A 20,870-nucleotide genomic window follows, 5' to 3' on the forward strand; every position below is an offset into this window, starting at 1 on the left:
ATTGCAATGAAGAAAACACAACTCACAGACACTCACGGGCCAGAGCTCACAAAGAAAAGGAACAACACATGCACACCAGCAGCAACTGCTCCCAACTGAAGCCACACCCTCCTTCCCCACCACAAAATGCACTATCAACAGTGGCCAGAGGCGGCGCCAAAAGTCAAAGACTTAGCCAAACAAGGCACGAATCTGTAACTGTTAATAGATGAACTAAATCAGTTCCAAAACACCCAAATTATTTCACGGACCCCTTGCAGTAAGGCCACGGACCCCACTTTGAGAACCAATGTGTCGTGAGCTACCTGTCAGTGCACGTTTTATTCGCAGCAGTCCACAGCGGACATGTTCGCGTGTACCGGCTGTCAGGTGAGATCGGAGCATTTAGGCTGTGATGTGTCACACCTGATTATGGGTACGTGTTAGCATCTTTCGCGCCCGTGCTCCGCATATGCGTGCATCGAGAGAGGCGAGTCATCAGCGGAGCTTGGACGGCTGGTGACAGCACCACGACCTCCAATGACGCCCTCCATTTTGTCAAGCGACGGCTCGTGCAGATTACCTCGGGCGCCATCTTTTTACTCTGTATGCTAATGAAAAAAGAGAGAGGGAGAACCGTAATGAGAAATGAGTGGCAGATAAAAGAAATGATGGGGAAAAAATAAGGGCGAAAGAAGGGACGAGCCAGGAAATGGAGAAAAAAAGAGCACAAAGGAACGCTGGGTGTGTGATGGAGTCATTCAAAGCCTTAAAAAGGGGAAGAGGGCAAATGTGTCACACATGTGGAGAGAATAAAAACAAATACAGCGAGGATGTGACTGAAAAGGAACAAAAGCAGACTAATGAAGGTCATTTGCCACCGTATTGGGTCTCCCTAGGACAGAATTTTAGGGTGAAAGGTAAATGAGGCAGCTGCAACATGATGAATATAATTGTATGTGTGCAAGACGGACAGTAATGAATACAGGGTGCAGGATAGGAAAAAAAAAGGACATTGAGACTCGTTGAATTTCAAACGGGGACAACCTTGCCTCTTTTCATTTTGGATGTGTTGTCCTTGTGTCCAGGTGCCTAACTGGCTGGCTATGCGTGTGTGTGTGTGTGTGTGTGTTTGAGCCCAAGTAGCAGGTGGGAGACAATATTTTAATCTATTATGCGTGAAGTAACTGAGCTGTCCTGAAATGTCATTAGCTAAAAGGCAAATTTCATTATTCTTCTAATAAGGAGCGTGAAGAGTCTTTTTGATGTCTTTCTCCGAACACCTCCTGCAGCTTTTCTCTTTTTTTTTTTCTTGTCCATGCACTCCTCATTATTCCTTCTACTCCCCCTCTCCCTGCATCTGCATCCAAGTTCTCAACAGCCTTTTTTTCAAGGTTAAAGTAAATGGCCAATGTCTGTGTTGAAAAAAGTGAGAGTCAATTCAAGAGATGACGGTGACTCACCTTCAGTATACATTGTGCTCCGCCCTCCCCCTCCGTCTAACCTTTTATGGGTGTTGGGAGTCGATGGCTAATCAGCTAGCATCAGGCCTAGCCCTCATTTCCCCTTCACACGGGCCCCATTAGGGAGCTGGATTTCTGGAGCAGGCCGATAAGGACAATATGCTCCTCTTCCATATACACCCCAAATCTTCTCCGACTTTTTGCTTTGCTCATCCAGCTCATTTTTCAGCTTTCCTTCTTTAACCATCCATGCTCTCATCCTCATAATAGCCTCACCTTTCACATTTATTTCATCGTCATTATCCTGTAGTCAAATTTCAACTCCAGTAAAACCTTAACTCCCTTATGTAGTTAAGATTGTGTCCTTCTGCGTTGTTATGCCATTTTGTTTTACTGTCATTACAAATCCAAATATACGCGTGGTCAACATTTCAGGTAGCTATGTTTTTCTTTTTTTTTTTTTTGCTTTAGACTGTACGTAAATGTTCTCAAGGTATTCAATTCATATAAGTGAGCCTATTGTTGGAACCAGTCATTCTACTCTCAGCAATTTGCTGCATTCAGTACAAAATGCAAACATTCACTGATGGACAATGGCAGAAAATCACTTCAAATGCACCCCATCATGAGAAATCAAGTTTAACAATCAAATCAGACAAACTACACTGTGCACATGTGTCACCTTTTTTTTTTTTTTTGGCTGGATAAAGTAAATAGGATAACCAATACTGGTTTTAATCTTTATACTATGCTAATCATTGGATGTTTGCTTAACAGACCCCGAAATACCCTGGCAACAACCGTCACATCCGGGCATGGTGAGTGAAGACATGGAGGGTAGTGTACTCAAATGCTAGGGAAGTCAGAAACAGGGTGAACTCCAAAAAAATAATGATTAATATAAAAAAGGGACCAAAAAAAAAACATCTGACAAAATAAAAAGTACAAAAAACTTGGAAACAAACTTATTATTTAAGACGGAAGTAGAGGCATAGAAAAACAAATATAATAGAACTGACAAAAAACAAGGAACTCGCACAAGCGACACTGGAACAACAACCGTCAAACAAAGACAAGGACCCGAAAACTATACAAATCGAGAGTTAAATACACTACACACTAACTAGGAAACACAAAACAGTGGGACAGGAACAAAAGGCAGGGGAAGCTAATATGATGACACATGGACGTTTTTTTTTTTCCCATCATTTTTAACCGTCATAAAAAGGGGGTCAATTTATAAAAGCATAACTCAAAACCAACCAATTTTTCTTATATTTGTGTTTAAATAACATTGATTCGAATGTGAAATAAGTAATAGCATGTCATTTACAAGGCTGAAAATGATTAAATAAACCTCTAATTCGATATAGTATGCATCTGTTTTAGAGTGTTTGCACAGAACATCGCAAAATGCCCTTTTTTTTCAAGCATCGCCTAATTGCCTTTCTAATATTTTTTGAGGACTTTGACGCATTATGAAAAAGAAACAATGGCTTGATTTGTCTCCGCTAACCCTTGGAGGTGCGCCTGAACAAGCTGGCATGGACGTCGGCAGGTGGGGGGGGGGGGGGGGGGGGGGGGGGGGGGACAGTGAAAGGCAACTTCCATGGTCTGCTCTCACAACAGTCGTCATTTGTGTAAAGAAAGCTAATATCCCAAGTAAGATGATCAGCAAATCATCTCCAAAGACTTCCATTTCAAACAAATTGGAGAGGTCTGAAGACGACTACACATGGAAGAGTAACAAGGATGTTTGCGCACATGACGAGCAGCAAGGAAAGGACATCCGTGAGTTCAATGGGAGGAGTTATTTCACGTGTCAGATAGTGATAGTTTTAGGGCTTTTTGACAAATTAATATTCAGATGTCAAAAAAAAAGAAAAAAAAAAAGGAAACTTCAAACAATAGTTTCAACATTTGTGTCAACGCGCATGCGTACATTGCCTCGCCCCACCCCTTCCACCACATAATCACAGCAGTATGTTACTTGATAAACGATGGAAGAAATGTGTCTAAAACTAGTATAATTTTATCTTTAATAAAACACGCCATGTGTTATAATCAGACAGCCATGATCTATGTAACCACTAAAGTCAGAGATAGACTTATAATCATGTTTTTTGTAAAATTCACCCAAATTTAAGTAAAAATGAGGGATCGCTTATAAGTGAGGTCAACTTGTTCTCAGAGAAATACGGTAGATGATACAACTAGGAAACAGATGATGATTACAACGACGGACACAATGAGGCTTAGTCCGTCATTTTTAAAACGTCTCTTAGCATTTGGTGGTCCGTTGGGCAAAACGGCTGTCCATCAGTGGCGGACCAATGGACAGTCGGCCAGTACCGATGGACTCCCTACTCTGCCTGCATTCCAAATGAGTATAAACACTATAGAATATTGAAATATGGAAACCTTTAAACATTGCGAAGAAAGAATGGCTCAAAATGTTAGTGATTCACGGATCTTGTTGAAAATGTTGTGTAAAAATACTCCAATTATTTGGATCCTGGCTGCTGCTTAAAAAAAAAAAAAATATGCGATGTGCAGTGAGAATATGGCCCCAACGCTAATTCAATATAGAAAGAAGATACTGACTGTAGTGTTTTGCTTATTTAACCGCTGGACCACACATGCAGTGCTAAGAGACTAGCACACGCGCTCAATTGATGAAATTAGGTTAAGAAGGATCCTGTTCAGTGCTTGCGTCTTAGTGTGATAAGAGCACACGGTGTGGAAATTAAGAGTGTGTGCAAAAAGTGTGCACTTCACTTGTGTGTTTGTGTGTGTGTGTGTGTGTGTGTGTGTGGGTGAGAGAGAAAAAGGCTGACTAATCCCTCTGCAGAGCTGAAACGAGTTAAAAACACATCAAAGGGAAGCTTAACCTCTGTGAAACCTCACCGGGTTTTCAAGAACAACAAATGATCATTCTCCTCATTGTTTCCAGGGGGACTCTTTTCACCGCCGTGCCACTGTCACGCCCATCGGTCCTTGGGATTTTTTTTTTTTTTCATTTATTGTTTTTAAGCCAGTGGTTTTCTTTTTAATGACATTGCCATTTCTGTCCTTGTTTGGTAGTCTGTGCAAAATGATGCACTTAAAAGAAAACTGTTCTTTTTCTTTTCTTTAAGTGTGACATGGCAAATGAGGACAAACCAAGCTAACAAGGACAAAGTTCTGCTTGAAATCATTAAAATGTTGGAAATGTTGTACAGAACCAATAAAGGATTTAAAAAAAGTGTTTCGAAGACAGGTGTGTGTGCATGTGTGTGCAGGGAAGAGGCTAGTGAGATGAGGACACAGTTTGTGGTCTGGGTGCTTTCACCTACACCATCTCATTATCATGGTATAATGGCTTTTTTTTTTCAAACAAAAGTTCAGGTTTGTACATGTTTCATTTTCTCGTCATGGCTTGGCTTGCCTGGACTAGTGGAGCCATTACACACATTGCACAAGCATGCATCCACACACAGGAGAATGGAGCCATGTGAAAAAAAAAAGACATACAAAAGACAGGTCAAACATTCCATTAGTCCTAAACGGAGTAAGTCATTCAAAATTTTTAAAAGGTTACCTGTTGTTTTAAAAATCAGAAGTGGAGGACTTTCCGTTGCATCAATTCGACATTTTATTTATTTTTTAATTCCCCTTATTTCAACCCATGTCTGGGCTTTAGAAAAGACATTTGTATTCATAATATGAAAGTAAATCAAAAACAAGCACACTGTCACATTTACATGGCCACAAATCAATCAATCAAATCAATTTTCAGGATTTCAGGATTTATTGTTATACAATAAACATTTTTAGTTAGAGTTTTGAGTTAGTTAGAACAAGTCTTTTAACTCCAACACATATAGACCCGGGAGTTTATTTTAAATTTTGGCATTGAAAGAAATATTGAAGAATTCGCAGAATTTGGTGCTGATCCAGATGAGGTTCATTTAGCTACGGGAATGATATTAAACCCATTTAAAAGCTCATAACATTGTCAAATATAATTATATTTTTACTTTCAACCTCTCAAAATGTTCAGTGGCATCAGCCCTATCCATATATATATATATATATATATATATATATATATATATATATATATATATATATATATATATATATATATATATATATATATATATATATATATATATATATTCCAAGGCTGTTTCGTTTTGAAAAATTTTCATTTAATGAGGAAAAAAAAACCCATCAACAGCTATTAATCGCTGAGGTTTTCACAGATAATATGCAAATATGTTTTTCGTTGCATGAAATAAAACGCTTCGCTGCAGCAAAATAAAAGCCTTCCTGCAACATTTAGTTCTTGGATTGAAGCCTTTTGTCAACTCCAAGTCCCACAATGCATACAAGAACTTTGCATTATGGAAGTCAGGCTAAGCCCATCAATGAAGTCATTGAAAGGCTTGCAAATGTCTTAAGTTGTTTGCTAGTGCTCCCCCGTTGGTTTTGAGGCCTCAACACAAAAATTTCTATTGCACCCTGTTGGTGAGATGCCGTTGAAAGGATTAATGCAAAAATCGGGGGAAATGCATGAAAACATCAGGTTTTCAATCAGTCATGAGTTGAAAACATTTCCAATTTTTAATGGCAGTAAATGAGCCTGGCATTGGCTAAATTTGATATCTGCAGGGTGTAGCTCTTTACCATTTGCAAGCATTTAGAAGGGGCGGCAGTAAGGCATATTGAAAGTCGACATGTTTTGACAATCCATGGAATATATTAGCCTCCTAGTACTTTTTTTGTATGCTTTTCCCTTTATATCACTCATCAAAAACATCTAAAAGCCCGAGCTGGGTCAGAATTTCCCCCAGGGGTTAAGTTAATTGAGTTAATTTCTTAGGTGGTTGGCAGGATTCCACAAAACCTCCTCCACAAAACATAACCAGGTCGCAGAAAAAGAACCCAACATTTTGACACATTCTGTATGAAGGTGTAGTTCTAGGAATTCTATTCATTATTCGGATAATTGTATTGGATAACTCAATACATTTATTCATGAAATAATGGATCTCAAACAGGGCTAATTTGATATTCACTCAAATTTGAATTTTTCTCCTATTTTGAGGTGTGATTTACATGTCAGGTAAATGGAGTTGGAGTTTAAAGCTCTAAAAATTGCATTGTTAAAAAGAATGTCCAAGTGCAGGAAGTAGCTGGTTCAAGGTTGTCTTTTTAAGATTGAAGGAAATCACATGATATTTCAGTTCTGGAGAACCTTGCCTTCCTTCCTTCAGACGTTAAGCTCCCTGGGACTTGACACTGACCTGCAGGACATTAACCTTATACTGAGCACGCTCCCTGGCGAGGACTTGGAGGTCAAATGTCATGACAGGTCAAAGTGCTCTGCAGGCTTTATTCAGTGGGCTGCCTACACGGTTCTCCTGGGGAGCTGAGGGGAGTGGGGCCTCTCCCGTACGGCTTCATCCAAAGCCTGGGATTCACCTGGTCTAGGTAGCTTCGCTCCACTGGTCTCACCTTAAGTTTTAGACACCATCAGTGCCACTTGTTGCTTGTTTCAGTTTGGGGGGAGGAGCATGGCGGAAGGGATGAAGGAGAGGAGATGGCGAGGAGAGGTGGGCGAGCACTGGTGGGGACGGAGGTTGGAAGGTGAGGGCAGTGGCTCTCCACTTGTGTGCACATGCCCCTTTCTTCCTCTAGTTGCCCACGCAAGTAGTTGTTCTCCTCGCTCAGAGCGTTTAACTGGAGGGAGGGAGAGAAGAAAGGTTGAAATAAAGACTGGAGCAGGGCCCATCACGATATTTTTGAAAGGACAACTTGAAGAAATGCTTCATCCTCACAATCAAATCCAATCAACCAAATTAAAAATTATAATTCAAAGCTACCGATAAAAATCAATCATCAGAAGTCAGAAACAGCGTGGCGATGAACTTGGTGGCATCCCATTATGTGCTTAATTGCCATTTCACACTTGCCTTCATGCATGTGGAAAAGGAATTGAAATTTGTGCCAGTATGTGTGTGTGTGTGTGTGCGTGTATGTGTGTGTATTATGCAGGTATGGATGCTTGCTGGAGTCACACAATGATGTAAATGTGAACATTAAAAATAATCCATTTTAGCGATCATGAGAGGACAATTTAACACAAAACATCCATGAGAGAAAAAAAAAAACCCAACAACCATAAAAGCTTCTGTGACACAATAGATTCTCAGCCCTGAAAAATAAGACGAGTTCAACTAAATTGAGGGTTTTGGAACGTTCGGCCATTCATGATGGAGAGTGAGAGTTTAAAAAGTGCAAACATTTGCATTTGTTGTAAGAGCACGGTAATTACATTGCTAAAGTGGCAGTCTAAAAGTTGGAATATGGCAGATAAAAGGGAGAGAGCAATTTGAAATCATGTATTTTTAGCAGTGTGAGAAAGTAAAATAAGAAATTAAAGGAGAGGCGAGACAAAGAGACATGCTGGATAGTGACAGCTGCATACATCATCATCAGTGTGTGTGTGTGTGTGTGTGTGTGCGCACTAATTTTGCTCCCGTGTACGTCTACCGAGATAGGAAAGACATTTATGTGAGGTTCCACTAATATTACCCTAGCACACACACACAAACACACACTAATCTGATGACTACAAATAGGGTTTTAGGCTTAACCCTTGAGGAGCCAATGACACCATGTGTCAAAAACCAGCCAAAGGCGCTTAAAGAGTATTTAGTCGCTCTGACAGGAAAACATCCAATCAAATTTGGGGATACAGTTAAAAATTAACTGAGGGTGACACTTATAATTAGCTGTGTATTTTAATTTTCTTCATCTTTGAATATGCCTAATTACAAGGGTTACTGAGGTGAAAAAAAAAGCTTTCCGGCTCACGCCTGACAAAAATGTGAATTCACATGCTTGTGTTGGGATGAAAGAGTTTGTGTGTGTACGTGCGTATGCGTGAAAAGAGCGTTTTTGCACTTCCATTCAAGTATTTAAATGCAGATTAGGAAACATTGATAAAACATGGAAAATAACTGCAAGCTGTCTAAAAGAAAACGTCTCTTGAAATTGTTTTCCATGGTGCTCATTTTTAGCATGTGCTTTGGAACATTCCAATCTCGTACTAAACTCAAATGAAAATAACTTTCTTTAGAAGACACCTAAAAAGGCCACATTATGTAAACGTGACTTTTAAATTGCTTAAACAGTTGGATCTCTGGAGTGCTTCGCTATCCACTGTGAAATTGAACAAACAAATATATTTTTTTGTGTGTGTAGCTGCTTTTGTAAGGAAACATTTCTTTAGTAGATTTAGTAGATTTTGGTCTTGTAACATCACAGTTCTAGATGTAAATAACCCTACTTAGTCTCTGAGCTTCTTTATTCATGAATTGGTAGCTACCTGAATGAAAGAACAGAGATTTTCTTATTTTTCTTGCAGCAATACATGAATACATGGAACTATCAACCAGATATCCAGTCTAAGCTACCACTAAATTTGGACCTAGAGGCAAAGAGGACATTAAAGTGTAAGAAAATACAAAATCTTTTCACACAAAAACCTAACCACAAAGAGCATCTAAAAACTAGACTCGGAAACTAGACTTGGAAATTAGACTTTGAAACTAGGCTCAGAAACTAGACTTGAAAAACTAGACTCAGGAAGTGGAGTAGGACAGAAACTAGAAACTATGATAATTTGATCTTCTGACATGTTACAGAGAACCTAGAGCTAAAATGAAAAAAAAAATGAACCAACTATTCACTACCAGTCACAACATGTTCTTCTACATTCAATCAAACTTATTTCTTGATGTTGGCTAGTGATATTTTCCGACTGAACTTTGAAGATTAGCTTAGCTGGTGATCATTGTGTTAACTTGAATTTGAGCCAGATGCTGATAAAAGCGTATTTTTGGGGTTGCATCGTAAACATAGAAACGTACCATATTTCTGCGAGTACAAGTCAAGTTTTTTTTCCTAATTATCAATCCTCATGGGGCGGTCGACTTATAACCACATAACTCAAAACAGACCATTTTTTCCACAAATCTGTGTAGGAATAATATTAATATGAATGCAAAATGGGTAATATCACGTCAATTACAAGGCTTAAAATGATTCTATATACCTGTGATTCATTATAGTGTGCATCCGTTTTAGAGCATTTGCGCCTTCATCAAGCATTTGCGCTTTCATCAAGCGCCGTCGTATTGCCTCTTTGTTGTCAGCAACGATGCTGTGTGGATCATTACGGACTTTGACACATTATGAAAAGGAAAAGACGGCTTGACTTGTCTCCTTCAGCCCTTGGATGTGCGCTTGGGCCAGCCGTCATGCCAATGTCGGCAGGTGTGTGTGTGTGTGTGTGTGTGTGAGGGGGGGGGGGGGGGGGGCACTTGAATATAGAACATACTAAGTAAGGTGATCAGCATTTCACAAATCTCCATTTCAAACAAATTGGACAGGTCTGAAGATGACTACCAGAGTAATGTTTGCGCAAATGATGAGCAGGAGGGAGAGGATGTCTGGGATTTAAATGGGAGGAGCTATTTGGCATGTCAGATAGTGATGATGAAGTTTAGGGCTTTTCAACAAATTACTTTTCAGCTGTGTCAAAAAAATAAAGCATTGAAACCTCAAATCATTTCATTGTTACAACATTGGTTACCGCATTTGCATCTATGTGCACACATACATTGACTCGCACTTGTCTCGTTTCTGCCTCTCGTTTCTCCTGCCCCCTATAACCACAACAGTACATTAGTTGATATACGATGAAGAAATGCGTCTAAAAGTAGCATAATTTTGTTATTTTAATAACACATACCAGTTGTTTTAATTGGACAGCCAGGATCTATGTCTAAAGCAAGGGGTAGACTTATACTTGTGTTTTTGGAAAAGTCACCCAAATTGAAGTAAAAGAAAAAGGTTGGGGGGTCGACTTATAAGCAATATCGACTTGTACTCAGAAAAAAATACGGTAACTGTGACATGAAGAACCAATAACTAGCATACATTTGTTAAGCTGTGGCAATGTGGCTTCACAAGATCTACAATACACATCATTTAAGATTTGAAACTAAATGAGGACATAGATTGTGTGTACAGTATTCCATTACAGTATCAGCAAAATATTCAACACTGAAAAGCTAAATTATGTTGAAAGCAGTAATCTGTAATTATGGGAAGAAAAATGAGAAATGGGTAATTGTCACACTGATGACCAGGCACATACAAAAAACTATATTTGAAGATGCGGTAATGACTACAGTGTTCTAATAGTGTCTTGCTCAGGAATCTCAGTTATTTTTGGTATGACTATAGTTCAAACAAACTTAAGAGAAAGTCCTGCTGTGTTCATACCCACAAAGGTGCAGACTTTGTTTAAATACGCCATATTGCACGTTTGCAAAATTACCAACATATCATGTAAGTGTCCGTATTTCAATAGGTCACTGTACGGATATAATGCTTCACATTGAAGGTTAAGAGCTTTTAATACAAAGTCAGGTTTTTCAATTGCTCTTCCCTCATGCGCACATAAAAACTAAACAAAACAAAAACATCTGCATGCCAGTAAAAAAGCACATTTGAAATTCAACACCTGCTTCAAGAGCTCTTGTCGTCAGTGGACCGGCCCACAAAACTACACTAAAGTCAGTAAAGCGCTTCCCCAGGCCCAGGAGTTTCTTGTCGGAGAAGTGAGTGGGCTGACGAGTACTTTTGATTTGTCCTCCTTTGGTGATTTGTTGATTCTTGTGAAGTTCAACACAGTGAAAAAAAATGTCAGCTTCTTCCTCAGATAATTCCTATGTGTTCTCCCCCTCCTCCAACAGTGTTTTATCACAGCGGGCCATCTCCCTACGCTGTCATGGAGAAATCAGCACAGCAGTATTGATATATGCCCCTATCTCACATTCATCAAAGGAAAAACATTTACTAGTAGAAAGAGATGTCATAGCGTTTTCCCCTTTACCATTTGCTCTCATCCACCACCTACTTGCGCAGCTCACACCACACCCCTTAACATCACCTTTTATCCCCGGAAGAGGAAACGGCTGTTTTTTTTTGTTTGTTTTTTGGACCTATGAAGCAAGCTCAACAGCAGGAGGGCTGCAGTCTTTTTGAGCATTTTGTTTGTGTGTGTGTATGTGTGGATCCGCTCTCACCTGTTGATTTAGCACACTGATGGCGTCCATGTTGCACTGCAGTTTGGTCTGCATGTCAGCTAGTCTGCCCAAATTCAGGGCCAGGCAAGTGTCCTTATCGAGGCTGGAAATACATGTGATACATATATTTTTATTTATATTCACAAACCATACATACATACATACACAATCATGGACACAATCATAAAGTGGAACACACTTTATTGGATATTTTAAACGTTTTTAACGAATAAAAACTGAAAAATTGTAAATGTATTTGTGTGAATGTATACATCCATCCATCCATCCATCCATCCATCCATCCATCCTTCCATCCATCCATGTGAGTGAGTGAGTGATGTATGTTTGTGTGTGTATATGAGCAGATTTCAACGGTTTGGGTATTATCTTTACTATTCATAAATGATTAAAAGTTTGCAAAACTAAAACATTAACCCATTCACAAATAGCCTATACATATTTTATTAATGTAATCCTATTGCAAAGTTGCTCACATTTTACGCAATCAAGACAAACTTTAAAACTGTGTTCATTTTCAGAGCGTGTTCAATCAAACATCCTCCAAATCTGGGGCAAGAAAAGAATTGGCTGTGTATGATCTTCACTATAAGGATGTTCATAAGACCTTATTACCGAACCCAAAGATGGGTGAGCAAATGGTTTTCGGAAATCATTAAATCTTGCTACGGCGTTACCGAGAGCAAAATGAGCGCGACTACAGACATGAAGGGGAACATTAACACTACGAGGAGCCATTTAAGATTTTAACATTTATTAAAAATGTTTTTGGAAGAGAGGACAAACAAATGTGAAAGTCTGCTATTTTCAGAGCCAGGACCCAACTAAGAAATGCCTATTAAATTAACGACAGTGGATAATGGCGCTCTGTACAGGCTGAAGAACGTGCTGCCCCCGCCTTGCGCTCCTTCTTTCATGCCTCAGTGAACCTGTCCAGTTAGCACCGAGAGGGGAAAAAAACCCTCTAAATACTTTATTGAAGACTTCTTAGGCCATTAAAGTACCACAGTAACTCCCCTATGTTAATGTACTGGTAAAGGAGCAAGATGGGATATTCTGTGAGGCGAGGATGCAAAAATGCCCTATTTTTGCTTCACTTGATATGACGCACAAGCTCATCGAAATGCTAATAAAGGACATTGTTGTTCCATTAAAATCACAAATATGAAGCGGCACCTTAAAACATTTCATGTTTTACTTAGTTTTTCCAAAAAAATAATGTTTCAAAGAATATGGTGGTTTTGCAATGGTAATATACAAACAATATAGAGTAAGTATGCATGCAAAAAAAAGAATGTTACCCAGCCATAATACAAACTTGTTTCACTGAAATGTGGGAAAAGATCATGTCAGCATTGCAATTGTTGCTAACGTTGAAAGTATTTTGTAACAGTGTAACGATCAATTCAATAACAACAAATTCATTGACCCAGTAATCGGTAATGATTTTTATTCTTGTGATATTGTTTTTAAGTTGAAAAAAATCTAAATCTTCAGAATTTACTTTTCTCAACAATTAATATTTGTTAATTTTTATAGTTCTCCATGATAGCTGACTTATTATCTTTACCTTGAATCAAAAAATAAATCACATTACTTTGGACTGAAATGATTAGCATTTCTGTCCATTTTCTGAAACGTTAGATCAAAACAGTAGTTAAATCAGAGTACATTTTTATCAATTTAAAATAATGTCACATTTTTAAATACAAGTTCAAGCAACCGAGATTAGAAAGAAGCACGCTTTTATGAGCGGACAGGAACCTGCAACTTCTCAGATCTCCTTCCGGTCTGGTCACACCCCTGTCCGCTCTTCATTTATTAATTTGGGTTGGCCCTAGTTACAAAATCATTTCTTCTCTTAAGGGTTTGGGGGAGACATGTGGCAACAATGCAAACAATCAATCAGAATGTGTCATCTCCTAACACATTTTTCACAAACAACTCCAACAGAAAACATCCATGTCTAATAATTTACCAATATACCTATATACAATAATTATAACAAAGATGTAATTTATGGTTTTTATTTTTATTTGATACAGCAAACTACAATATAATATTCAGAAAAAATTAATTCTAAAATAATTGTTAATTTCAGCCCTGATGTTATTGTCAACAGGCCGCTCGATGGAGCACTGCTTAGCACGTCCACCTCACATTTAAGAGACATGTTCAATTCCAGCTTGCTCTGGCCTTCCCGTGTGGAGTTTGCATGTTCTCCCCAAGCCTGTGTAGGTTCTTTCCGGGTACTTTGGCTTGCTCCCATACTCCAAAAACATGAATGGTTGCCGTGTGATTGGATACGTGAATGATTGTTCAACCCGGTGTGCCCTGTGATTTTCTGGCAACCAGCTCAGGGTGTCCCCCGCCTACTGTTCGAAGTCAGCTGGGATAGGCACCAGCAAGCCTGCGACACTTAAGCAGCTATTGAAAATAGATGAACGGATGTTGTTGTAAACATGAGCTTGTCATTGCACAGAACATAAATGGTCCTTGTTGTCCCAAAATAAATACAAGTCCATCTCCACCATTTGACAGGAAGCCATTTGACTCACTCTCCATTAAGCAACAGACTAATTTAGCCTGGCAAACGCAAATAGTTTTGTAAGACGAAACCAAATTTTCTGCAAATGACATTCATCAAATTGAAAATAATCGCAACTGACCCTTCCAGATCTTTTAATTTCACACCATAATTATCGCGCACCCAACAGCCATGAGCGAAATTGCACACATTTACTTTGATCTGTGAAATTGCCTCTCAAATGCAATACGTCTTCCCTTGCATTCCTTCTTAGCAGATTGTGCAGATGTGCAAACACAAAATAATCATATGATACAAAGTCCTTTCCAGATGCTAATGTGGCGCTAAGCAGATGATGAGACATAGCCAGAGCAGAGACAACTGTGTGAGATTTATGTGTGGATGTAGCCATGCTTGGCGAAACGCCTGTGTAAACATCTGCTGCTGCGTTTAAACGCAAACATGAATGTGTGTAATTAGCTGCTTAACCCAATCAGCGTGTATGTAATTACAGTCATTAGTGTCAATGCCTAGCTGCCATATTCTCTAAACTAAGCAATAAACTCTCCACAACGCAACTCCCCGATCTCTCTTGCACCGTTTTTATTTACAGCTCTCGCGCGGCTGTATATTTTATGCAAGGCTTGACTCCCTTATCTCCCGCTCTGTTCGTCTGCCACGTCGCTTCTCTGTTTACACAAATCCTCTGCTGTGATCACAGAGTGCTCTTAATTGGAAGCACATCGTTAGTAGGGCACGCATGATGAGTGCTTCCCCCTGATGAGTTGTGTCATAGCCACCGAGCCAGTGGTCCCGACAGCAAATAATCGACAGCCTCGCCCTTCCATCGGCGCCTCAACAACAAGCGATTTACAATAGGTGTATTATTTTATTTTTTATGCTCAATGATTTAATAATTTATCCTTTTATTGAATTAAAAACTGCATAATTGATGCATCAGAAATTGCACTGCTAATCCCAAGTCTGGATAAAAAAAAGGGGGGGGGGGTTGTGCCAGCAAGGCCATCCAGAGTAAAAACTATGCCATTTTTTTGTGTATGTGTGACTATTTAGTAACAGGCAAACACAGCTAGATAAATGAAAGGGGGTAATCATTAAGAAACTAAATTATTGCTCAGCCCCATCACAAAGCAAATCAAAGGCAAATATGTCATGTTAATGTCAGATAGTAGCTTAACTTTGAGCACCATAAACATTTTGTTCCTAAAAACTTGAGCTTCCCAGCTCATTTTTTATTTATTTATTTTTTTTTAAATTACAGTATTGATCCTGAATCCCTCTTCCTCACCCGTAAGGGTTGGTGGCAAATACCACAGGTGATATGAAGCCATGCTTGAAAGCACAGGGCAGACAATCGTCATACATTGCTTTATTAAAGACCCTAATGAAAAAAAAATGTCACATTTCGCTGATTGCTGTCAGTGATAGAGACATTATGAGGGCCCCCTTTGCCACCAGTAATAAGATTTATACAAGAAATGCATATGGCTGCCATGCAACTAACATGACATATCTGTTGCCATATAGATGTACGATTTCCATGCATATGGCATTTGGGGTAGATGTGTGTATCGGAGTAGGATTATGATAATGAAATGAAATAAATTAGGATTCATCATAACAAAGGACAAGGAGACACTATAGAGGACGGTTTAATTCACAGTTTTTTTTTTAATCTCTTTCCATGTTATTATATTCGTTCAATCAAACCCCTCTCATGCCTACATCTATATGAACTGCCTCCTCTTCTGCCTTCGCGTGCGCTCGTTTGCAATTATGAGCGAAAGACAAAGAAAAGCGATTCATCTTCCTGTCGCGGCCTCTTAATGATATCATTAAAATGACTGACAGCTTTGAATAGTGCTGAGAACTTAGCCCAGTCAAAACAAATCTGATCCGTTTTGGAAACACGGCCTGGTGGTTCATTAAGGGGAAGGAAATGGGGGAAGGGCCTGTACAAAAGGGTGTTGAAACGCCGGCAGGGTGGGGGGGATATTTGTTAATTGGGAGACCTTAAGGGGGTACGGAGAGTTGCGCTTCAGGCAGGTGCCCCCCGAACAACACTCCGCACATGCGCTTACTCCTTTCTCACTTCTATCCTGCTCCCATCTGTGTCACATTCATTCTCATTGCCTTAATGAACATAATAAATATATCTCCCAGTCATTGATGAATGCTATTTGACAGCCGACGGGGGAGGCAAGTAGAAGAGGACGGGCCCTTGATTGGAGCGTAATCATTGTTAAAGGCCCAGCATGAATCACATATTCAGATCGGAGAAGCGGCGCGACACGCACACACAGGTGGCAAAGCCCACGGGGCGTTTCATTCACAGCCTGGCACTCCTGCTGTTACTGTCATCAGCTGCATTGCCGGGCCAGGATGCTGACTTACAACAAAAAATGGTGGGAAATATGCACGTTGGAAGAAGCTGCCCGCTACAAATGTGTCTCAAAGGGCCTGTTGCCACTAAGCAGCAAAGTTTGATGCAGTTCATTAGCAAAATAAATGATTTGTACACTTTTTGGCTGCTCAACCCAGAGGGTGGTGCTACTGCTTCTTATCAGCAAAATGTAATTTGATGAAGACAAAGAGTGCTTCCCCCCAAACAATTTATTTCTTTCCTTATTTTTTTTTAATGATCTCATTAGATAGAGCTTGGAGAGCGATACACAATGTGTTTGAGCTCTGATTTTAGGGGGATTGAGAATCAATGGCTTATTTGCCGAGGCCTTTTTGTCATGATCAATTTCACTGATTCCGCTTCCCTTTTCAGACATCATCTTCAGCTTTTTTTTACCCATATATTAAAAATTAGGAATGTTCAATATCACTTTTTTTCAGACCAATGCCTATTCATACAGTCAACCGTTGAGTATTAACAGACACCAATACTGAGTACAACTGCCTCCAGTGGTTTTGATAAACAAAACCTCACCGTTGTAATGTTCTATTTGGATTTGATGGGTTTTTTGTTGCTGTAGGCTATCTGGGTTTTCTAGTTTCTGTTTTTGTGGGTTTTTGTTCATGTTTCTGTTCTTGACAGTTTGTCGTTAGTGTCATTGCATACACCTGTTCTTACCAACCTTCCCCTTTGTGTTGACCAATCAGCTCCATCCGCTAATTGTCTCCTGTCCAGCTGTCTTGTGTTGTCTCTGGTTATTTAGTCTCCGGGTTCCGTTCAGTTGGTGTTGGGTTATTGTCGCATGTCACACAGTCACTCTGTAAGTCAAGGTTACGATAGTCCCCATTTGTTTTGTTCTATTTTTGCTCCCGAGTCGGTTGGTTCTAGGTTAATTTTGTAGGAGGCTATTTCTGGCTTTTTATTTGTTACTTTGTAAGCTGACGCCCATCCTGTTTTTTTTTTTCTCAATATGAAACCTATTTTTGTGAGCGCAACCTGACTACCTGCATCTAGGTCCACTTCTTCTTGATTCTTTTTTCCTGCCCCCCTCTTCCGGCCGGGAGAGGGGGCTAGCTAGATGGTGAGGGTTGACTTGACCGCCTCCATTGGGTCCTGCGCTGGTCGACCATCACGGGTTAGGAGTCTAGCCGTCTGCGGTCCACCTGGCTGGAATGCGGGATGGTTCCTGCCCAATGGCTTTGCCTGCTGTCAAGACATCACTGCACTATATAGCACAATATGTTTTCTGTAATTTATATTGTTTCTGTGTTCGGTACATGCAGCATCCACTTCAACCTGTGGGCCTGGAAGGGGGCTCCTCCCACCTGTGGTCCCTTCTGGAGGTTTCTGATTTTCCCCAAATTGGGGTTTTTGAGTTTTTCCTTCCCCTTCTGGGAGCTTTGACAGGGGATGCTGTTGTGTACCTTACATTGAAAAGATGTCTCTGTATGACCTCTTTTCATTCTGTGAAGCCCTTTGAGACTTCGGTGATTTAGGGCTATATAAATAAAATTTGATTGATTGATTGATTGATTGACTTCTTCACACACATCTCCCAACATGCCGAATCATGACAACTGCATGCCTCCCCAAACAACAGATAATTTTGACTATAACCCTTTGCTTAAAATTTGCTGAAAATCCTTAAAGTCACTGTTTTCTATTGTTATAATAAATTCATAAATTCTAGTTGATGACCATAAAACTGTTCTGGATTGACACAAGTATCAGTTCTCACTACGTGTACCGATACTAGGCACAATATCCGTATCGACACCAATCGAGGCCAAAACGACTGGATCTGTTTTCCAGCCTGATCCTAACCTCAACTTTACTTTATGCGACATGCTAGCAAGTTTGTCATACAAGGACTACAACTAGTAATTCCTGCTTCTGTGACTTAGAATCACAGGAAAAGTAGTCCTACTAACCTATGGCTGTGGGTAAACCAACACACGATGATGCTTAAAGTTTACAATGCGAGACCTGCAGCAGGTAAATGACACAGCTAGCTTCCAATAGATACCGTGACCAAGCAACAAAGGTTGGATAGTGATGATTGCATTAACACAGTGGGACACCTCAAATATCTCAAACAGAAATTATTAATATGTCAGCACATTTGAAGGGGATACTTGAAAACATTTTATCATTCATCTGATGGACCAGAATCGGCTGTGTGTTTCCACATACCCCAGCGATGTCCTCCATTACACTGACGTGTAGGAGTACACCTACATGGGAAATACTGCTTGAGAAGACTGGAATAGTTGTCGTGTGACTGGTGATTAGATGGCAATAGACAAGACAAGTGCAAGAACGTTTTTATTAATCAACTTTTAGATAAGCCCCCCCCCCCCAAAAAAAAAATCGGATCAGTATCGGATTTCGTATCGGTTGATCCTTGAGGCTGAAGTATTTGTATCGTAATGGACATGAAAGTGGGATTGAGCCATGAAATAAGGCCAGGTAGTGGCCTGATAGAAAAGACTGGTATCAGTATTCACCCTTCCATGTTAAAAAACTTTGCTAAATGACATGAGCTTGATTAGTATTTACTGTTCCAAACCATACTATGAAAAGGCAAAGTGGACTGTATCAACTGATGAAAGATAGGACTGACATGCTGACTTACATTCTCTCATCTCGAAGTGCACAAAGGTCCTTGAGTTGGGCCTGCATAAGAATGGAAAATTATATATATTTTTTTTTAATTCCAGCATATTTTTTGTTCTGCCATCTTACATTGACACTTTCCATCTCTTTCTCTTGCCCTGCCGCCACTTCTTTCAGTCGCTTCACCTCCGCCTTCAGCGTGTCATTAGCCTCCTGAAGATGTCTGACAAAGCAAAGAAAAATGCAGACACTGAGTTCAAGCAGACAATAAACACAGTCAGGCTGACAGATGCTATTATCATCAAAGACTCTTGTTTCATGTGGCAGAGAAACAGTGCAAAGACACACAATCACAACATGGTCTGTGACTATCACGTGTGCTTCATTTATTACTGAAACAATGCAACTATTCATCTGATTTCAATTATTGCGGCATCAACCACTTTTTTTAAGATTTCTTTCTCATATTTATCAGGACAGAAACAGAACACACTTGTGAGTTTTTTGTATGTCGCATATAGTGGATGGTTAGAACGGTTGTAGCACAATGAAGGAAGAGGCGGGTAATGACAGTGCCCTGACAAAAATCTGACGATGCCACTTTTATCTCTTAAAAGACGGATATGTCACGCCCTGCCCGCGCATATGGCACGTGCGTGTCTGTGTGAGTCATGATGATGCACGCATGACAGAAAGACTGTCAGGTAGAAGTATGTCAAAATAGACAACTTGAATTACTTTAGTAAATGCACAAACCCGCATTTGAATGCACTCAATTTTTTCCTTACCACAGGCATCGAAAAAGTTCAGATAGGCTACAACATGGATTGTTCTTGAGCCACTTGCTGGGCACACAGTGACAAAAAAACCCCCAAAACAAAACAAAATAAAACCACACACATTAATTCAAGCCGAATACAGGTGCCTTTTTAATTCACCATTTTATTCAATTTGTTATTTTCAGACATACTGAAGCTTGCAAAATAACAAAACTGGGTCAATTCCCCCCCAAACAGGTTGCTGCCAATTATTTAGTCAAAAACAACATTATAAAATAAAATGCCGCTTTATTGCCTCGTTAGCAAGCTATTGTAGACACGAAACGCATTTGGACAATGTTAAAAATGAGTACATTTTTAAAAATATATTAAACCGGTTGAATTGAATGCTTCATTGAAAAGTTGTGAATACTTTCACAATTTAATATAACATTAAATAAACACAAAATACATTATTTTTGAACCCTTTCAGTGCCACGGACTATAATTTGTCTTTTAAAATAACATTTTTGTCAAATACGTTTGTAATGGAGGGGAGCTGACACACTTGACTAGTGCTGATCTAATATTAAGCCATGCGAGCACTGAAGTGATAACTGTGACCATTGGATGGCAGTGTTGCAGTACATACAACACAAATATTATACATACAGTACTTGTAATCCTATGTAAGGAATGGAAATCTTTTCTGATAATGCTTGCCCAGATTATAACCCAAATTATTTCACGAACCCCGTGCAGTCAGTCCAAGGACCCCCAGGGGTCCCTGGACCCCACTGAAAACCACTGCCATACGGAAGTGTGGAAATGCCAAAGGCTAGTAAAGGAAAAATATATTTGTTTGGCATTTGGCCTTTGTTATACCAAAGAAAATGAACTATTGTTTACAAGTAGTTTTTTATGTCCTTTTCTGCA

The 20,870-nt window shown here is 39.6% G+C and overlaps 1 protein-coding gene across 1 annotated transcript in view; it reads right to left on the reverse strand.

The window, feature by feature from the left end:
• Positions 1-5,614: 5,614 nt before the first annotated feature.
• Positions 5,615-20,870, reverse strand: part of LOC148407660 (uncharacterized) — a 109,534-nt gene continuing 94,278 nt past the window's right edge. Inside the window, 5 exon segments of the mRNA XM_088402018.1 lie at positions 5,615-7,039; positions 7,041-7,169; positions 11,591-11,693; positions 19,196-19,236; positions 19,306-19,399. Of these exon segments, the coding sequence (XP_088258144.1) occupies positions 6,953-7,039; positions 7,041-7,169; positions 11,591-11,693; positions 19,196-19,236; positions 19,306-19,399 (454 nt within the window). The 3' untranslated portion in view covers positions 5,615-6,952.

The sequence above is a fragment of the Hippichthys cyanospilos genome, chromosome 19 (assembly GCF_059441005.1).
Source record: "Hippichthys cyanospilos isolate Australia breed blue-spotted pipefish chromosome 19, RoL_Hcya_1.0, whole genome shotgun sequence".
NCBI lineage: Eukaryota > Metazoa > Chordata > Actinopteri > Syngnathiformes > Syngnathidae > Hippichthys > Hippichthys cyanospilos.